This window comes from Rhineura floridana, chromosome 6 (genome assembly GCF_030035675.1).
Source record: "Rhineura floridana isolate rRhiFlo1 chromosome 6, rRhiFlo1.hap2, whole genome shotgun sequence".
NCBI classification, from domain to species: Eukaryota; Metazoa; Chordata; class Lepidosauria; order Squamata; family Rhineuridae; genus Rhineura; species Rhineura floridana.
In genome coordinates, this window is record NC_084485.1 from 109,205,971 (window position 1) to 109,225,371 (window position 19,401).

Consider the following 19,401-nt stretch of genomic DNA (forward strand, 5'->3'; position numbering starts at 1 on the left):
TATATTTCCATCAAATAATAATTACCTCTCATCCGTTTTTAAACTTTAAAGCTCCAAATTCAGGCCAGCTTTTTGTCGTAAAAAATATATATATAAGTTGTTTACATTTTCTTTCTTCCTTAATTATATTTAAAAGAGAAAAAGTATGACTCACCCAGGTTTCTCAGTTGCTGATTCGTAAACAAATCCCTTTTATTGTAGTAATTTAAGCCAAATGTTAAGATTTAGACAGAAGTAGGCTCGCTGGTTAAGGACGTTTTTTTTAGAAGGAAAAAAAACGCTTCGCTTTATCCCAGTACAGCTTGCATGGAAATCCTGACTTCGTCTTCAGCCGATCGGCATGCCTTCTTATCTCAGGGATTTCCTGATCAATTCCAGCCGCCGACAGCTCAACGAAGTCTTGTGGAAAATCTGATCGGTTCTCCTATACCTTGGAGAACATTTAAGCCAGTCAAAGTTTCCTTTTAACTGGCTTTTAACCTGAAAAACAATAAACAAACTTTTCTAAGAACAACCACCTATCTTCACTGGATCTATTTACTAAGCAAGTTCCTCAGCTTCAGCTTGTTTATTCTTTGTTGTATAGAGAGTTTATGTTCCCTGTCATAGCCCTTAAGATGTGTTGGGCTGAAATGTTCACTTTTCCCATTTGTATAAGAGCTCTGTAACTGCTAAAGGAATCCCCAGACTAAATCCATTTTAGACATTTGCATTGATTGATTGCCAAATTTCAGCATATTGCACAATGAACCCTAATTTTGACATGCCTTTTGATATTATAATGTGTTTGCTACAGAAATGATTGAACCACGATCAAAAGGTGGAAGTTTTGCAGAGGGAAAAATCACCAGAGGGAAAGAGACTCTTCGACTGAGATCCAAAGGCCCTGCTACAGTGGAAGAAATGGTGAGTTCCTATTTCATAACTCAAGTAGCTGCTGTTGTTGAACAGATTATAATAAAACATTTCTGTTTAATTTCTTAAATGATGCATAAGGAAAAATCCTAGGAATTTAAATGAAAAGTTACTGTGTCAAAACCCATTTGTGGTTTTCCTCAATTACAATAATATAATGAATGTAGGTGCCCCTCATTTATTTTTTTAATTGAAATTAGACTACAGGTGGCCAAACAATCAGAAGTCTGCCTCAGTTTAATTGGACATCTTTTCTGAGTCAATCCAACTCATCTCTATTGCCATACATCTTCACCAAAAGCATCCCGCACCTATGCCCCAACCCCAGCGATTCTCCCCTCATCCCTTACTTGCCTCTTATCAGTAGTGGTCACTAGTCAGGCGTGAAGTCATACAGGGTCCTGGAATGTGTGTGTATTAGACCCCTTACATTTTTGGGAGCAGGGTCCCAGCAGGGTCTCTATGTCTGTAGTGTCCTTTCCTGCTCATTCGAGCCAGAGTGAAACAAGGCGAGCCAGCCACTGAGAAGACTCTTCACAGTAGCTAACATGCTCCCACTTCATGCTGATTGGCTCTGTTATTGTGGGAGAAGGTGCACATGGAAAGGATTGAGGAGTGTGGAGACGATGATGGAGAGCAAGCAAGCAAGGTTAAAGTGGAAAAGGAGGTTGGGGAAGAGAGAACTTGGGCTGAAGGGGGGCTTTCTCTCTGCTGCACAGTCTCCAGTTTGTTTGTTTACAGCAGCAAAAAAAGAGGATGGTGGAAGATGTGTGGTTTTGTTCCAGTCCAAAGTCAGGAGTACTGGGGGGAGGAGAGAAAGAGAAAGACAGAAAAAATACATTCATGGGGGGGTGGGGGGTGAAAGTGTATGTGTATATGATGGTGCTTCAGCTTTTAATGTTGTTCTGTATGTGTGTGTTGTGCATGGTAAAGTGAAATGCCAACAAATATACCTGGGTGGATGAGTGGTGCAGCCAACAACAGAGGTTAGGATCAGGAATTTCCATGCTTATGTTTCCTTTTAAAACTCTTCACCTCTGCCCAAATGCAGTTACTCTGAGTCTTAGTATGACAACCAAGAAGGGAAACTCGGCAAAGGAAGTTCCTTACCTTATAGCATCTTAGTACTTTTGTCCATGTACATGCACAGAAAATAGTAGATCTAGCTGAAAGGTAATATATGGAGATCTGCATTGATCGTTGCAGTGCATCAGTAAGGGAAAGTACTTCAAACAAAGTAAGAGACTGAAAGCTCACTTCATTGTATAATCTTAGAAGGTTGTGTAAGTTTAGAAAGAGTGTGGCTGTACAGGGGCATGGCTGGACTATCATGAAGGGATCCTGCACTTCTGAATTTGCTACTACCATACTGGTGCTAGTGCTGGGATGAGCTGCAGAGGTGAGCACTGAGAACTGAGAGTTTTTGGTGAAAGGGCCATAGCTCAGTGGTAGAGTATCTCCTTTGCATGCAGAGGGTCCCAGCTTCAATCTCTGGCATCTCTAGGTAGGGCTGGGAGAGACCCCCTGCCTGAAAAAGTGGAGAGCTACTGCTAGTCAGTGTTGCAAATACTGAACTCAATGAACTGATAGTCTGACTCAGTGTATTTCTATTGGTGGCAAATGTTCCATTCCTGGGCAAGGTCTTTGGACGAGTAGTGGCAGGCCAGCTCCAGACACGCTTGGATGAGACCGATGATCTGGATCCATTTCGGTCGGGTTTCATGTCTGGTTTTGGCACAGAAACAGCCTTGGTCGCCCTATATGATTACCTCTGTTGGGAGAGAGACTGGGGGAGTGTGATTCTGTTCATTCTCCTTGATCTCTCAGCAGCTTTCGATTCCATCGACCATGGTATCCTTCTGGGAAGACTGGCTGAGTTGGGAGTGGGAGGGACTGCATGGCGGTGGTTCCGCTCCTACTTGGCTGGTCGACTCCAGAAGGTGGTGCTTGGGGAGCATTGCTCAGCACCCTGGACTCTCCAGTATGGGGTTCCACAGCAGTCAGTTCTGTCCCCCATGCTGTTCAACATCTACATGAAACCTTTGGGTGCGGTCATTCAGAGCTTTGGAGTGCGCTGCCATCAGTATGCTGATGACACGCAGCTCTATTTCTCCTTGTCATCTTCATCAGGTGAGACTGTCAATGTACTGAACCAGTGTCTGGCTGTGACAATGGATTGGATGAGGGCTAATAAACTGAGGCTCAATCCAGACAAGATTGAGATGCTGCTGGTGGGTGGTTCTTCTGACCGGATGGTGGATGTCCAACCTGTCCTGGATGGGGTTGCACTCCCCCTGAAGGAGCAGGTTCGTAGCTTGGGGGTTCTCCTAGAACCATCTCTGTCACTTGAGGCTCAGGTAGTCACGGTAGCACAGAGTACCTTCTACCAACTTCGATTGATGGCCCAACTATGCCCCTATCTGGTCAGGGATATCCTGGCTTCAGTTGTCCATGTTCTGGTAACCTCCAAGGTAGATTACTGCAATGCACTCTACGTGGGGCTGCCTTTGAAGACGGTTCAGAAACTGCAGCTTGTGCAAAATGCAGCGGCCAGATTGGTAACAGGGACCAGACAGTTCAAACATATAAAACCGATTCTGGCCCGCTTGCATTGGCTGCCTGTATGTTTCAGAGCTTGATTCAAAGTGCTGGTTTTAGCCTATAAAGCCTTACATGGCTTAGGACCACTATGCCCCTGTTATCTTTTCGACGCCAGGTCAAGACTTTCCTCTTCTCCCAGGCATTTTAGCATGTGTTTTTAATTTTTTTTTAAAGTGTTTTTAAATTTGTATATTTGTTTTTTATGTTTTTAATTGTTGTAAACCGCCCAGAGAGCTTCGGCTATGGGGCGGTATACAAATGTAATAAATAATAATAATAATATTCTTCTTCCCTGCTCTTTGTCACCCTGATAACTGGGTAGCAGCAATTAATAATCCAAGTGACCATGGGAGATGTAGTTATCCTGTGGGCTTCTGCAGAAGGAAGAGGGAAGACTTCGCCCCACTCCTTCTGTTCTTTTATCACTTGCCACCAGCAGCAGTGGTGGTGGGCCACTGCTGCCAACCTAAAGTGTCACCTCCTCACCCCAGCCCATTGGCCATCCCGGCAAATGCAGCCTACTGCTGTACCCCCCCTCCCCATCACTGCTGGCAGGGAAGAAAATGGCAGGGGGTGTTTTGGAGAGTTAGGGACTGGTGGAAAGGGCCTTTGCTGACTGGAGAGGGTTGCAGAGGAAGGGGGCTGGGAAATTCAGAGAAGAATTTGGGGTCTATACAAGCTTGTATATCACTTAAAGACAATTGTAAATGAATGGTGTGTGTGTGTGTGTGTGTGTGTGTGTATTGGTCGCATGTGTGAAAATAAACAAATTGTTGAAATAAGAGACCCCAAAATTAGTTTCTGAAACCAGTTCAGGAAAACTTCACTGCCATCCCTATTCTTGACCCTGGTATATTGCTGTTCCTGTTTGGGCATTGGTTTTATATGCATACGTGCACAATAGAATTCCTATTATTGAGGCCCTGCACTCCTCTCAGTCCTTAGAGGTTCAGTCTTTGAACTGGAGAAAGATACATCTTGATCCTATCACCTGTACATAGTAAATGGATGAACATTGCTACCAAGTGCACAACCTGCCATGTAATGCCTACTTTTGTTTTAAATTATGACCAGCCTGAGGCTGTGGTGAGGGTGGACTATAATCATGGAATGAAGAACCAGTCCCATGATATCAATATATTTCTTAGTTCCAGTGGGTATTCCAGTGAGTTTATTGTTTTGTCTAATATTCCCAAATCCCCAAGGCTGACCTTGTCTGAATATTTTATATTTCATATTACAGGATTACAAAATCATATAAATCTAAAATACAGAACTTAAGTTGATGCAAACACATGTGTTTTAAAACATTAATTTGCAAATTAAATCAATTTTGTGTTAGTAAAGTTTAATTCATTTTTTAAACATTTGTTTCTTTGTTTTGATAAAGCCTTCAGATGTTGAAGAAAAGGCTACTAAAAAAGTGGATGATCTTCTTGAAATGTACATGGGAATAAGAGACCTTGAATTAGGTGAGTATTTTTGCAACTATAGTCGGGAAATGAGGTGAGACAAGATGAAGTGTGGGTAAATCAAGGGCCACATTTATTTAAATAATGCCAATCAAGTGATTGATTGTATAAAATGATCCACAGAGAAAAGTGCGGGACCGAATTCTTACCCGATTGGGTGAGGACACCCTGCCATGAAAAAAGGGGTGGTCCAAGCCCAATCTCCTTCTCCAGGCCCCAGCACCAAAGGGTGGTTAGGGACGTTTTCCTGCGCCACCTTCTCCCAGAGTCTCACAACTCTGAGTGGGTGTTACAGATTAACCCCAAATGTAAACCTTATCCTGCCAACAGGCCTCTCCAACCCAAAAGGCAAGCCTCAGATCGCACCTTTCACCTTAAACGGTGTCTGGGTTCTCACCAAACCCTGCCCTGTGAAATTCCTACACATGTCCACCACAAAAGAGGACAAGCCTCAGCTTAGTCCCTCTTTCCCCACTTGTGGCCAATAATTTCATGCAGGGCACTCTGCAGATCAGTTAGAAACATATGGTTACCCAAGTCAGGCATATGAACACCGTCTGGCTGGTAAAGATCAGCTCTGCCACGCTTCACCTCCGGATGGTGTATTACCTCGCCCTGCCAACCAGGAAGAGCAAGCTGAACCTCCCTATTTACTTTTTTATGAGCCTTGTTCAGGCTCCTGGGGTCAATTCCCACCATCCAAATCCTCCTGGGAAGGAGGATTCCCTGGCTACAGGGGAAGAGGCCAAAGTGATGACAGACCCTCACCCCCTCTAGTCAGTCATTGACTTGTGCAGCTGAATCCAAACATGCTGTAACACCAAATCCCTAGCCTTTGCCAAGCACAAGACCAATAAGTTTGAAATTTCAAAAGGATCATGAATACTGTTGGTGGTGAAGAAACGGAAGGCTTTATTAGCGAAGCTGTGTACATCAAACTGTCATTTGCAAGGAATAAAACACTAAACTAATCGCAAATGGGCCTCTGCCTCCCCCCCATCTGTCTTTGATTGCTCTTATGTTTCCCCTGCGAGCTGGAAGCCTTTGGAACAGCCACAGTGAGGATTCTCTTGCCTGGGAGTTGTGGCTCTTGAGTCGTGGTCTTTAATCTTGATGCCTGGAGGCTTCTCCAGCCCCCCTGAAAGGCTTTATCTTGATGTTATCTTGGAGTTTCTTCAGCCCCTTGAAGGCTTGATCTTGTTGGTATCTTGGGGCTTCATTAGCCCCCTGAAGGCTTAATCTCCCTGATCTAGGGGTCCTGTATTTATCTCCCAAAAGCCCCCTGGGAGGGGCACCTTACACCTATTAGATTATTATCTTCTCATCATCCAGGTAGCTGGCTTTCACCATCAGGTGATGTCTCCTGATCCTGTCCTCATGACATCTTCAGCTTGAGAATGTAGCTGCATTCTCAAAGTTGACTGCTCATTTTGACTATCAGGCTACATTAGCCAAGAGAACATTCATAAGCCAATTAGCTCATCATCCCTTCAAAGCTTGAGAAAGCCATAAACAATCTCACCTGACAGAGCAGAAGTGTGGGACAAGTTGCATTGTTTTGGTTACCTCTGACTCTGTGTTATTTTGAACACAGAGGCATAAGGAAACTTCCCATATGTTGTAACAGTGTCAGGGAGCCTGCATTTAGAACTTTCCAGACTCTAATTCTAAGCAATAACAGTGTGCAAAGCAATCAGCACCCCAGTAACTCAGGGGTATGAGGCATGAATTAGGGGACAAAGGCCATTCACATGCCATTTCTAAGCCTTCTTGTTACATCTAAATTCTTCCAGTCATGTGGCAATACAGCCGCCACTTACCATAACATCACCTACCTCCAAAGCCTGACCAGACCTGTCATTTCTAGAAAAGGGGAGTCACTCTCCCATACGAAAAGCCCCCCAAAACGTTATAACAGCAACTGCAGCAAATAAAACTGCCTCATAGTTGGAGCTACATAAAGACACCCAAAGTTCATGAAAGCCCAACAAAATAGCTGGCAAAATAGGGCAACAAGTGTCTGGCACAGGAGGATGAGTCCAAGTCCACCCCTCAAGCATCCTCCTTATACTAAAATTGCCTGAGGAATCAGGTACACCTCTAACCTTGGCCCCAAATCCTATCCCTGCCAACTTACCCCTAATGGTCTTCACAGAAAGGCCCTGCTGGTAAAGAACCACATAAAATTCAATCAACTGGTCCACTGGGATAGGCCAGAGGACTGAATTACCCCTTGCTCAGATGAAAATTGTCAAATTCCCTACCTGATCTTAAATAGTGCTGGTGGCAAGGGATAACATCTCAGCTTCAAACTGCCAAATTCCCACAGTGCCACCGGCATTGGCTCTTGTTGAAGCCTGGCCAAAGGGGTCACCTCCTGAAAACGTGACATCTGATGGCAAGAAAGGGCAGCAGCCACACCATTGTCCAGATCAGGAACATGGCGAGCAAGAAAAAGAATTTTAAATTTAAGGCATTGGGTTACAAAAGCACATACCAAGACATCATTCTAGTGTTCCTAGAAGTAAGAGAGGTGATAATGTGCACCATAGCCTGGTTGTCACACCAAAAATGCACTAACTGTCTACAGATGAACAGCCACCACTATGGGGAAAAACTCTAAAAAGGTTAAATCCCTAGTGATGCCAGCCTCAGCCCATGCCACTAGCCATGCCTCTGCACACCAGCTATCCCAAAAAATAACCCCCAAACCCAAAGCCCCAGAGGCATCAGAGTTAATTTGCAACTCTGCCTCCAATAAGCCCCAACGCCAAAGGGAAACCCCATTAAATTGATCCAAAAATTGTGACCAAAGTAACAAATTGTCCCTCATGTCCCAGGTAATCCTAACCCGATGATGAGGTCTACTGAGGCCCTTCATCAGGTTACAAATCCTGTGCAGAAACACCTTGCCAGGTGCTATAACCCTACATGCAAAATTTAAATGCCCTACCAATTCCTGAAGCTCCCTAAAGGTAACCTTCTTGGCACCCCTCATGCTAGCATCCCTGCATTCAACTTCCTCCAACTTGACTGCTGGTAAACAACAAGCCTGCACCACTGAGTCAAGCTCAGTGCTCAAAAATGTAAGCAGAGGCAAAGGGCCCTCAGTTTTCTCTCTAGCCAAAGGCAGTCTTAGCTCAGCAGCTACCTGCCCAAATGCAGACATAACCTGACAACACTGCTGTGAGCCAGCAGGACCGGCAAAAAGAAAATCAAGGTAATGCACTGCTGCATTAGAGCTGGCCCGCCTCCTGAGAGCCCACTCAAGGAATGTACTAAAGTGTTCAAAAGCTGAACATGAAATAGAACTTCCCATGGGCAGAGCTCAATCTACATAAAACAAACCCTTTAATGAAAACCCCAACAGATCAAAGTCCAAAGGGTGAACTGGCAGGAGGTGGAATGCTGACTTGATGTCACACTTACCCATGAAAGCGCCCAGGCTGAAATGCCAAACCACAACAACTGTGCTGTCAAAGGAAGCGTAATGTACTGAACACAAATGCTCAGGAATAGCATTATTCACTGCCTGCCCCCAAGGGTAAAACAGATGATGAATGAGGTGATATTGTCCAGGATCTTTCTTAGGAATGATGCCCAAAGGGGATACCCTTAAAGTGGGCATAGGCGGGTAATCAAGCGGACCCAGTAGCCTACCCTCAGCTACCCCCTTATCTATTTTCTCCTGTACCACTATTTCCATTCTAACTACAGACATTAGATTGCCCCACATGTAGGGCCTATGTTATCGAACAACTGGAATCCTGAAACGAAAATGAAAACCTTCCTCCATGTAAACCGCATTCACCTGCTTAGAGTACAGATGCAGCAAAGGCAACAGTCGCTGAATATTAATCGGGGTGGGACCACTTACGTGAATGTTACCCTCCAGATCCAGGCTTTTTTCCTTTCTGTAAGCCCCTAAATCCCCAAGCCCTGGAGCAACTAGTGAAGGGATGGGAGCCAGCACAGATGGAATACTCATGTCTAAATTTACATGGGTTCCTGTTACAGAAGCCCTTAGCACTGAACTCCCCACATAAGAACATAAGAAGAGCCTGCTGGATTAGGCCAGTGGCCCATCTAGTCCAGCATCCTGTTCTCACAGTGGCCAACCAGGTGCCTGGGGGAAGCCCGCAAGCAGGACCCGAGTGCAAGAACACTCTCCCCTCCTGAGGCTTCCAGCAACTGGTTTTCAGAAGCATGCTGCCTCTGACTAGGGTGGCAGAGCACAGCCATCATGGCTAGTAGCCATTGATAGCCCTGTCCTCCATGAATTTGTCTAATCTTCTTTTAAAGCCATCCAAGCTGGTGGCCATTACTGCATCTTGTGGGAGCAAATTCCATAGTTTAACTATGTGCTGAGTAAAGAAGTACTTCCTTTTGTCTGTCCTGAATCTTCCAACATTCAGTTTCTTTGAATGTCCACGAGTTCTAGTATTATGAGAGGGAGAAGAACTTTTCTCTATCCACTTTCTCAATGCCATGCATAATTTTATACACTTCTATCATGTCTCCTCTGACCCGCCTTTTCTCTAAACTAAAAAGCCCCAAATGCTGCAACCTTTCCTCGAAGGGAGTCGCTCCATCCCCTTGATCATTCTGGTTGCCCTCTTCTGAACCTTTTCCAACTCTATAATATCATTTTTGAGATGAGGCGACCAGAACTGTACACAGTATTCCAAATGAGGCCGCACCATAGATTTATACAACGGCATTATGATATCGGCTGTTTTATTTTCAATACCTTTCCTAATTATCGCTAGCATGGAATTTGCCTTTTTCACAGCTGCCGCACACTGGGTTGACATTTTCATCGTGCTGTCCACTACAACCCTGAGGTCTCTCTCCTGGTCGGTCACCGCCAGTTCAGACCCCATGAGCGTATATGTGAAATTCAGATTTTTTGCTCCAATATGCATAATTTTACACTTGTTTATATGGAATTGCATTTGCCATTTTTCCGCCCATTCACTCAGTTTGGGGAGGTCTTTTTGGAGCTCTTCGGAATCCCTTTTTGTTTTAACAACCCTGAACAATTTAGTGTCGTCAGCAAACTTGGCCACTTCACTGCTCACTCCTAATTCTAGGTCATTAATGAACAAGTTGAAAAGTACAGGTCCCAATACCGATCCTTGAGGGACTCCACTTTCTACAGCCCTCCATTGGGAGAACTGTCCGTTTATTCCTACTCTCTGCTTTCTGCTTCTTAACCAATTTCTTATCCACAAGAGGACCTCTCCTCTTATTCCATGACTGCTAAACTGGTCCAGCAACAATGACAAGCCACCGACTAGGCCACAACCAAATGACCATCCCAAAATGGCCATCTTCCCAATGACCTTCCCAAAATGGCCACCCTCCAAAATGGCCCCCAAAACATGATGGTGACCCAAAGTGACCTTCCTAAAATGGCAGTCTATGCCAATTGACACTGACTGGGCCCCTACAAAGAGGGCCATGGCCACCCCAGCCCACCTAAAATGGTAGCCAAACCTAAAATGGCCTTCACACAAGGCACAAAATAGCTGGATAATGGTGGCTGCACACAGGCTTGCAAAATGGCAGCAGTGCCAAACCTAAAATGGTCACCACACAAGGCACAAAATGGCTGCAAAATGGTGGCCTCCTGCAGGGCCGCAAAATGGCCACTGTGCCAAAGTAAGGCCCAGTCTCATGACTGTCACCTAGGCCCCAACACAGCCAGTAGGGCCCAGGCAGTCTCTGCCCTCCAGGCCCTTAATAGACCTGCCACACAACTGGTAAGGCCTAGGTAGTCCCTGCCCTCCAGGCCGCAGACGACTCCCCCAGCGCCCAACTCCAAATCTTGTGGGCCTCTACAAGCCCTCCAATGATGTCACTGCAACCGCTCTGATGGTGCTGTTCCACTGCGGCCTCTCTCTTCCATGTCGCCTGCCGCCAAAACAGGCCACCCATTAAGGCCCAACCAGATGCCCAAGGTGACCTCATGACCTGCTCCGTCATTGAGCAAGGTGGAAAAGAGGCCGAGGGAGGGCGGATCACGGCTTAAATAGCCACTCTGCCCTGCCCTGCCCTGTGTAATGCGGCGTGCATGACCACACCACTGCCAACAGGCTTTGATGCCATGCCAGGACTTCTCTTGGCATATCTGCAAAAGCCTGCTGCTGACAGAGCCTTCCTGGCTTGTCGGCGACGCAGGAAATGTAACCAGAAGCCTATACATGGGAGTAACCCCCTTTGAAAGCACTGGGGCTTCCTTCTGAATAGACATGTATAGGATTGCCCTGAAAGTTTCATATCCACTGGAGAGCTCCCAAACCTGAGTATGAGCCCCCCATCTGTAGAAAAGCTTTCCCCATTGCAGACCGTTACCCTGGAACATGCAAATGGTGATAGTGACCAGGATGGGAGGGTTACCCTAGTCCACTTGTGCACACTGTCAGCTCCCAACATGCTGCTTTAAACCATATTCAGAACACCTGAATTATTATGTTCCCAGAACCATTGCTGTGGTAGGCCGGAAACCTAGTTAATTAACTGAATTAAAATATAACTGTAGGAATCCAGTCTCTGTTCACAGCACTGTTTCCAACACAAGACAAGTATCGCTCTAAGCGCTTGAAGATAAGCTCTCCAAACCAGCAAAGGTGCTTATCATATGGATGGCTGCTTTCATGCACAGATCCCATTGCAAAAGTGATGCACGGTATTGAAATCTGCATCCAGCACCCGGGGTGCATACGTGACAATATTTTCTGGATTAGGTCCCACACATGTATCTTTAACTGATGGCTGGTTAGCTTTGAAATAACAAATCTCCTGTTTGGGGGCTGGTCACGCAGGCAACACAAGCCTGTACATGTCTACTCAAACGTAAATCCCATTGAATTCCATTGGGTTTTCTCCCAGGTAAGTGAGTATAGGATTGCAGCCTGAATCTGTATTCTTTACCTCCCAAACACTGAACTGGTGCTGATACCTAATTTGGGGGCAGTGCATATGCCACCTACTATTGCATGGGAGGGCACTGGGATGAGGACCAAGGTTTAAAATGTTTCTTGCCACAGTCAAAGCATACATCAGTTGCCAAATGCATTTGTTTACTGCATGTGGAACTACTATATCATTTCTGCATAACAGGCCATAAAGCAAGGCATATTTTGTGAGCATATTTGTTATGCCTACGTTCCATTTATATATAAAATTAGCTATTACAAATCTCTTACATATCACAGTGTCAGTTATTTTCATACCATGGTGGTATCCAATGGTGACTGGCTGCTTACGGAGGAGAATCTGTCAGTGGAATGGGGACAAAAGCAGGCTTTGGTAAAACCCCACTGTCATGAAATCGCAACATTGGTTCACCTGGTTTAAAATGGATTGTGTAAAATGGCTCAGATGCAGAGAATTGTGGGGATTTCATCTTGGGAGGAGATGGGCCTCTGTGTGAGTGGAAAACTTTGAGTTTCGTTTCTCAGCTGCAACTAATTAGGAGGCCTGAAGAACAGCACCTGGTTATCTCTGTTATCTGATGAGAGCCTGGTACTGAAGGCCATGCGGGCCTGAGAAGGTTTGAGATCAGGAAGGGAGGGGGGCCTGCCAAGGTGTGAAAAGTGAAGAAGCTTCAGGAATATTACTTCATCAGAAAGCCCCCTGATTGGCTGAATCATTATGAACTGTTTGCTGGGGGGTTTCCCTTAAGTATAGGGGATGAGACCCATAGCCTTTGTTCCTCTGGATGTTTCCCTGGATTCCATCTGGAAGGGTGATTATCCATGTGGGGTTCCACTGCCTTTTACTATCCTGATGATGTCTCTCTGAGGAGAGATGAGATTTATAACAACTACCTCTTCAGTAAGTAGAATAGGTCAGTTAGTTTGTTATTTTCTGTGGGTCTGAACTCTCTTATGTTTTACCTAAACCCCTGGTTGGGTGTGGTTCTGAGGAATTGTTTTGCTGCTGTTAGTTGTGCACTTATATTTTATTAATAAAGCTACTTTGTATTACTTACGTGTGTTCCTTGAGTGAGAACAATTTGGTTCTGAATCCAGCACCTTGACCACTGACCACAAACTACCAAGAGTGTATTTTGGCTTTACCAAAGGCTTCTGGACAAGGAGTGCCTGTTTGGCTCTTGTCTTTAGGAATCCTTGGTTTACCTATATCTGGGCTCTGGGTTTCTCTTAACTCAGAGTGGAACCAGTTGGAGGGGTGGTGGCAGCCTATCTTCTACCTTGCAGGGTTGGTGTTGGTTTGCACAGCCTTGGCAAGGGGGGAAATTGGGTTCCGGATCAATTGCCCAAGGTGGGGTGATTGGGTTCGAAGCATGTACCTGACCCTGTGGGGGTGCAAGGGCATGACACCCACTACCTCCCTTGCCTCCCAAATCTACTTTGGTGCATTTCCTTACTCTCTGGAGCAGATTTAGAGGGGGCGGGGGACAGGGCACTGTAGTGGGGAGTAAGGAGCACCAAAAATCATTGGCCTCTTCATTTCACCAATTAATTCCTTTCTGTCAACAGGATTCCCTTCACCATTGGATATGAACCCATAATTGTAGATATGATCAGTCACTCATGGAAATGAAATATGAAAAGTGGATTCATTCCAATAAAGCCAATTATTGTTCAGTTAGGAGTTTCATTTGTATTGCCCATGCTAGATTAGCCTAATCACTATGACTGAAATGTGTTCAATAGACAAAAGATTAACATCGCCCCATTTCCATTGTGCTGTTTTCAGAAAATGGTTTTACTCTTAGTTAACATAGCCTTTTAATCTCTATTAACAGAAAACTTCCATAATATTAATTTTGACAAAGTAATTTTAAGTCTAGAAATTTAAAATATAACTAAGAAATGAGTGGCAACTCCCTAATATTTGAGTAGCCCTGCCAGGCAGCATGGTATGAGGATCAATTATGAATCAAATCATGCATATATTTTGGATATTACACTGGTTTCTCAGTGGCTGTAAATGATTAAAATTAGTGGCATCTTTATTTGAACTATGAACCAGTTGGCTCAAAATGTTAAAAGGGCTAAATAAATGTAATTGTTCTGATGGAGAATTTTCTCCTTTGGGATATTTTACTGGAGTTCCTTGAAGAAATCTGAAGACACAGGCTTGAAGCAAAAAGGTCGGCCTTTATTCTTTACAAGCATATGCAGGGTCAGCCTCCCAGAGAGTCTGGAGAGGATTGCAACAAGGTACTGTGTGCAAGCTCTTTTATACAGTACTGATACAGCATGTGACATTAGTTCACCAATCCCACAAATTCCTGCCCTCATAACATCACAGTTCCTCCTCCCTGCAATTTTTCCAAACCAATCAGAAAGCATTAGGTAATTCTACTTCTTATTCCAATTTTCTATCCATCATTAATATCACCATTGTTCTGCTGTCTCACCTTATTGATGGTTTTGGGGGCCAGTTGAAACAAGTTACTATTGTGAATGTGCCTTCAAGCAAACACGGTACATCCATTGTTCCATTGTTCTTGATTGGCCAGGCTAACATGTTCCTTAACGATGCCAGGTTGGGTTTGGCTCACTCAACTGAGGGTGACTGGAAGTTCATGAGCACCACAGGTTTAATAGTTTGTTATAGGGGTTCTTATTTCTTATATTTTCTTTAAAATCCCATTCCTAACTAAAAGTACATAGCTATGGAGGAAGGGTTATGATTAAGGTGCTGTACTATGGCTGGAAGTTCACATAGTTAAGAAATACATTGGTTAATTCTAAACCAGCCCCTGCCTCTTAGCCTGTGAGGAATAGAAAAGGCATACAACCTAAGAATACCTTTTTGCCATGAGAACTCACTTTCAAAGTTGTATTACAATTTAACACACTGGGTTATTTTAGAATTGTGATGCTAAAGACTCACCGTTCCTCTTGTTCCTACTTTGGAAGTGTTACAGGATATTTCCGCTAGTTGGCATCATTGCTCTACCCAAGAATCAAATATAAGTGATTTCTAACTATTTCCCAGGATCAAGCAGTATAATATATCAGTCATAGCTTTCATAGGTTATATGGCCATTGGGTTTAAACAATACACTCATTAATAATTGTCAGTCATGCACAGGCCAAGTTTTGGCAAGAAAACAGGAGTTCACAGTAAGGTGAACTTGACCATTGCCTGCTTTTTCTAGCCCTAACCACAGGTCTTATTTTAATGCTAGGATTTTTAGAGTTGGGGTCTTGAAAAGGCCTGAAGATTTCTGCTTAGCTCCTTGTGATTCTAAAACATATACCTTATAATATCTACATCTGTATGTGTGGATATATAAAAATTCTCCATTAGTTCATTTTACCAAAATAATTCTACCATATGTGAAATTATTTGGAAGGGACATTTGTAATTTTCTGTGAATGGGCCATAATAATATCATTATTTCACTGGTTTTGTAAAAAGTGTCTGCTTGGGACATATTTTGTATGGATCTTTCTCACAAAGGGTGCTTCTAGTTGACCTTTTTATTGAGCATTCATCCTGATTTGTTTGCAGGGGGATTAAATGGTGTTGGATATTGAATGAGCATTTATGCTGAGGTTAGATGATGGTGTGTCAATGCACATTTTCCCGTGCATTTTCTCATCACTTTCTTTATTGCAAAAAGACCAATCTTTGGGGGAGTGGGTTTGTTGCACAAGACCTCCCAACCAATTATAAATGCACAACCTGAATTTGCTGTTATGTTATTGAATCCCATTTGAAAATAGCAGCAAACTGGAAGTGCCCAAAGACTGCAATCCAGATACACTTTGCTTCAAAGTAAATCCCATTAAAACCCATGGAGCTTCTATTTGAAGGGCTGAGTATTGTGGTATAAGCAGGGCCAGTTTAAGTTATACAGCTGCCACAAGAACACCATCAAAAGAACTTCTCATGCATAAATGTGTGCATGTATAATGTGATGCTTGACACTATAGTGGGGAAGCTGTTGCATGGTTTGGGCCAACAGATGTATTAAGTGATTTTGAACATTACAATCAGTTTATAGAATGTTTTAGGGGGAAGATCATTTTTTTCTAATCATGGGAGAGAGTCCCAAATCTCTTGAAAATTCCCTTCTGTGATACTGTAATGTTCATACACGTAGGTTACTTGTACGAGCAGATTTTTCTGTATGTTGGAATACTGAACCAATTCCTGTTTCTGCCCTCATCAATAGTCCTGTAAATGTATCTAGTATTGCACATGGAGCATTACACATACTATAAGAGATACATTTTAATACAAACATCTAACATGTAATAGCAGTTTATAACGTATAGTACTTCTTTGCAGTGAGCACTAGAGGTCAGTACTTGATCACTGAATGTCAGCACACTGCTGAAGTAAAGTTTTGGTGTTATATAAATGTGACAATCATAATATAATTTAACTAGAAAAGTATCTTAATAAACACAATTTGTTCAATAAAGATGTGGTCACTAGAGCTGTGATTGTTATCATTTCTCTAAACAATGTGTTGAAGACTAATATTTTTGTACAGACAAGAGTAATATGTTTGAGTCAAATATATTTGTTTCTAAGATTGTTTTCAAGTGATATTTGAATATACATAATATAACATAATATGTTAATGTTTCATTTATCATGTAATTCATTCTCTTGCAGAATCCAAAGAACCACGAGTGGAAGGAAACAATGTTTTAGTGCTGATCCACAAACTTTGATGCAAGTCCTAGTGAAAGACCTTTTCTAGTGCAGCTCCAATCTAGGATTATGTTATAGTGTGAGGAACATAGTGCATAAGGAAGTTACAAGCTTCCAGCCTGGCCCAAGGGCAACACATAGAGCACATTGCAGTACTCCAGTCTCAAGGTTACCAGTGTATAGACTACAGTGGCCAAGTTATCCTGATATTTATTGATTGATTGATTAAATTTATTAGTCACCCATCTGGCTGGTTTACCAGCCACTCTGGGCGACGTACAACATAAAACATATAATTTACATTAAAACCTTAAAATCCCAACAATAACACTGAAACCTAACCCGCCCCAAAAGCCTGCCTGAAGAGCCAGGTTTTCAAGATCCGGCGGAAGCTCATCATAGAGGGGGCATGGCGGATGTCTTTTGGCATAGCTGGCATACCAAACAAAGCTGGTAAAAGGCAGTCCTAGCTACAGAGGTCACTTGGTCCTCTAATGACAAAGATGTATCCAGGAGTACCCCCAAGCTACATACCTGCTTCTTTAGAGGGAGTGCAACCGAATCCAGAACAGGAAACTGGCCTATCTTCTGCACACAGGAACCACCTACCCATAGAAACTCCATCTTCCCAGGATTCATACTGAGTTTATTGACCTTCATTGAGTCCACCGCTATATGTTTTTGCAATCAATTCCCCCTAATTTTATGTATTTTACATGCTACTGGGAGGAAGGGAAGGATATAAATCTAATAAATAATATATGCATTTTGGCATGCTTTCCCTTAATATATGCATTTTTCATACACAAAAAAGCGCAAATTACAAAGGATAGCAGTGTTTCAGTTTGCATATTGGTTCGAGAAGTACAAATTAGGTAGTTTTTCATTAAAATGCAAACAAAATCAATTTTTTTCCCCATTCTTATTTATCAGTACACCTAGAAAGCAAAGCAAATGCTTTTTCAGCCAATGCGAGAGCCCTGGCAGTGTCACCTACATCCTTTCTGCCAAATTTATGGGATTGCATGAGCTTTGGGCAATTGCGGTTTTAAGCTTTTAAACTATTTAAGGGCTCTCTAGCCCTCTCACTTGCATGCAGGAAGTCAGTTACCACATCTTAGAAAAGTCTATCCTTAGAGATATTTTGTAGAATTTTTTAGAACTTTTGTTTCTGAATTATTAGATACTTTATGAATGTTGTCCCTTAATTTCTAATTTGCATTTTCCATCAAATACATAGGCTGCAGATTTTTCAACATGTCAACTATAAGTAGTATCTTAATGACCACATTTCAAATTGTCCTTTGAAAATGTACTAGGTAACCCCTCCCTTTTTTCTCTCTTCTTTTAAAGCTGCAACAATGGTAGAAGCGGGAAAAGGCAAGAACAACCCAGATGAGTTTGCAGTTGCACTCGATGAAGCTTTAGGAGACTTTGCATTTCCAGATGAGTTTGTCTTTGATGTGTGGGGAGCCATTGGAGATGCAACGCAAGGACGATTTTAATGAGAATTGTTAAAGTTTTTTGGAGCACAATGTCACTTGTCTGCAGGCATAAAACATACAACTATATACATGGCATGGAATATGGAGCATGTATTATTAATAGAAGCATTTAAATATTCAGAAATCTGCATAAATCAAACTATTATTTGTTAATGATACACATTTCTTTAAAATAAAGATGGCTTCAAGACTGTACTCAAGAAGCTTTAAGTTCATACAGCACTTAATTTGAAATAGTCACTTGAAATATTTGCAAAACAGTATTCTTTGGTAGTTAGTTTGCATATTTACTTTTCTAAATTGATATGGTCAGTTGTCAAAAGAGGGCAAGTTGACTATCCCATGATGATCATGACAGGCATATTGCCAGTAGCTGTTGAACCTGAGCAAAATTTCACTGAAAAATATACACCTGCCCATTTGTCATTTTCCCACAATTACCCCAATAGGTACAGTGCTATATTTCCAGCATTTTCTTCCTTAAAGCAGTACTTTGTGTCTATGGGGAAAGAGGAAGACCCTACTTCAGAGGAGAGGCCGTAAGTCACCAATGGTAGAGTGCAGAGCTTGGCAAAGTTACTTTTTTTGAACTACAACTCCCATCAGCCCCAGCCAGCATGGCGTTGGCTGGGGCTGATGGGAGTTGTAGTTCAAAAAAGTAACTTTGCCAAGCTCTGGTAGAGTGTATGCTTTGCACATATTAAGACCTTGGCTTATTCCTTGGCATGTCCAGTTAAAGCATTTTGGGAAGGGCTGGGAATTTTAAGACACTAACAGTTGCTGCCAGCAGTGAGAAATATGGACTATTAGTCTGACTCAGTATAAGACAACTTCTTATTTTTAAATATATGTGTTATTTAGGGTTGCCAGGTACATGGCCTGAGACTGATCCTGTATCTTTAGGAGAAGAGAAAGTCAGCCAAGTGCAGGTGTTCTTGCAACACTGTAATGGGAAAAACCACAAGGTGGAATTCTCCCTCCCCCCTGCACAACTTTTAAAAATACAGAAGACCTCTTGGTTGCCAGGCCCGGCCTCCAAGAGGTCTTCTGTATCTTTAAAAGTTGTTCAGAGAGAAGGGAGAATTCCACCTTGTGGTTTTTCCCATTACGGTGTTGCAAGAACACCTGCACTTGGCTGACTTTCTCTTCTCCTAAAGATACAGGCTCAGGCTCAGGTCCTGAACCTGGCAATCCTGATGATTGTATAAGTAGTCAGACAAATTCTTTAACCATGTTTTATGGTGGTGTTATTA

General features: G+C 43.0%; 1 protein-coding gene across 1 annotated transcript; it reads left to right on the top strand.

Annotated features, from left to right (window-relative positions):
* Window positions 1-798: 798 nt before the first annotated feature.
* Window positions 799-19,049, top strand: LOC133386753 (PDZ domain-containing protein GIPC2-like). Its single transcript, XM_061630515.1, has 3 exons — window positions 799-906; window positions 4,907-4,988; window positions 17,997-19,049. Exons 1-3 carry the CDS (start codon window positions 799-801, stop codon window positions 18,146-18,148), a joined length of 342 nt encoding a protein of 113 aa, XP_061486499.1. The 3' UTR covers window positions 18,149-19,049.
* Window positions 19,050-19,401: the final 352 nt, after the last annotated feature.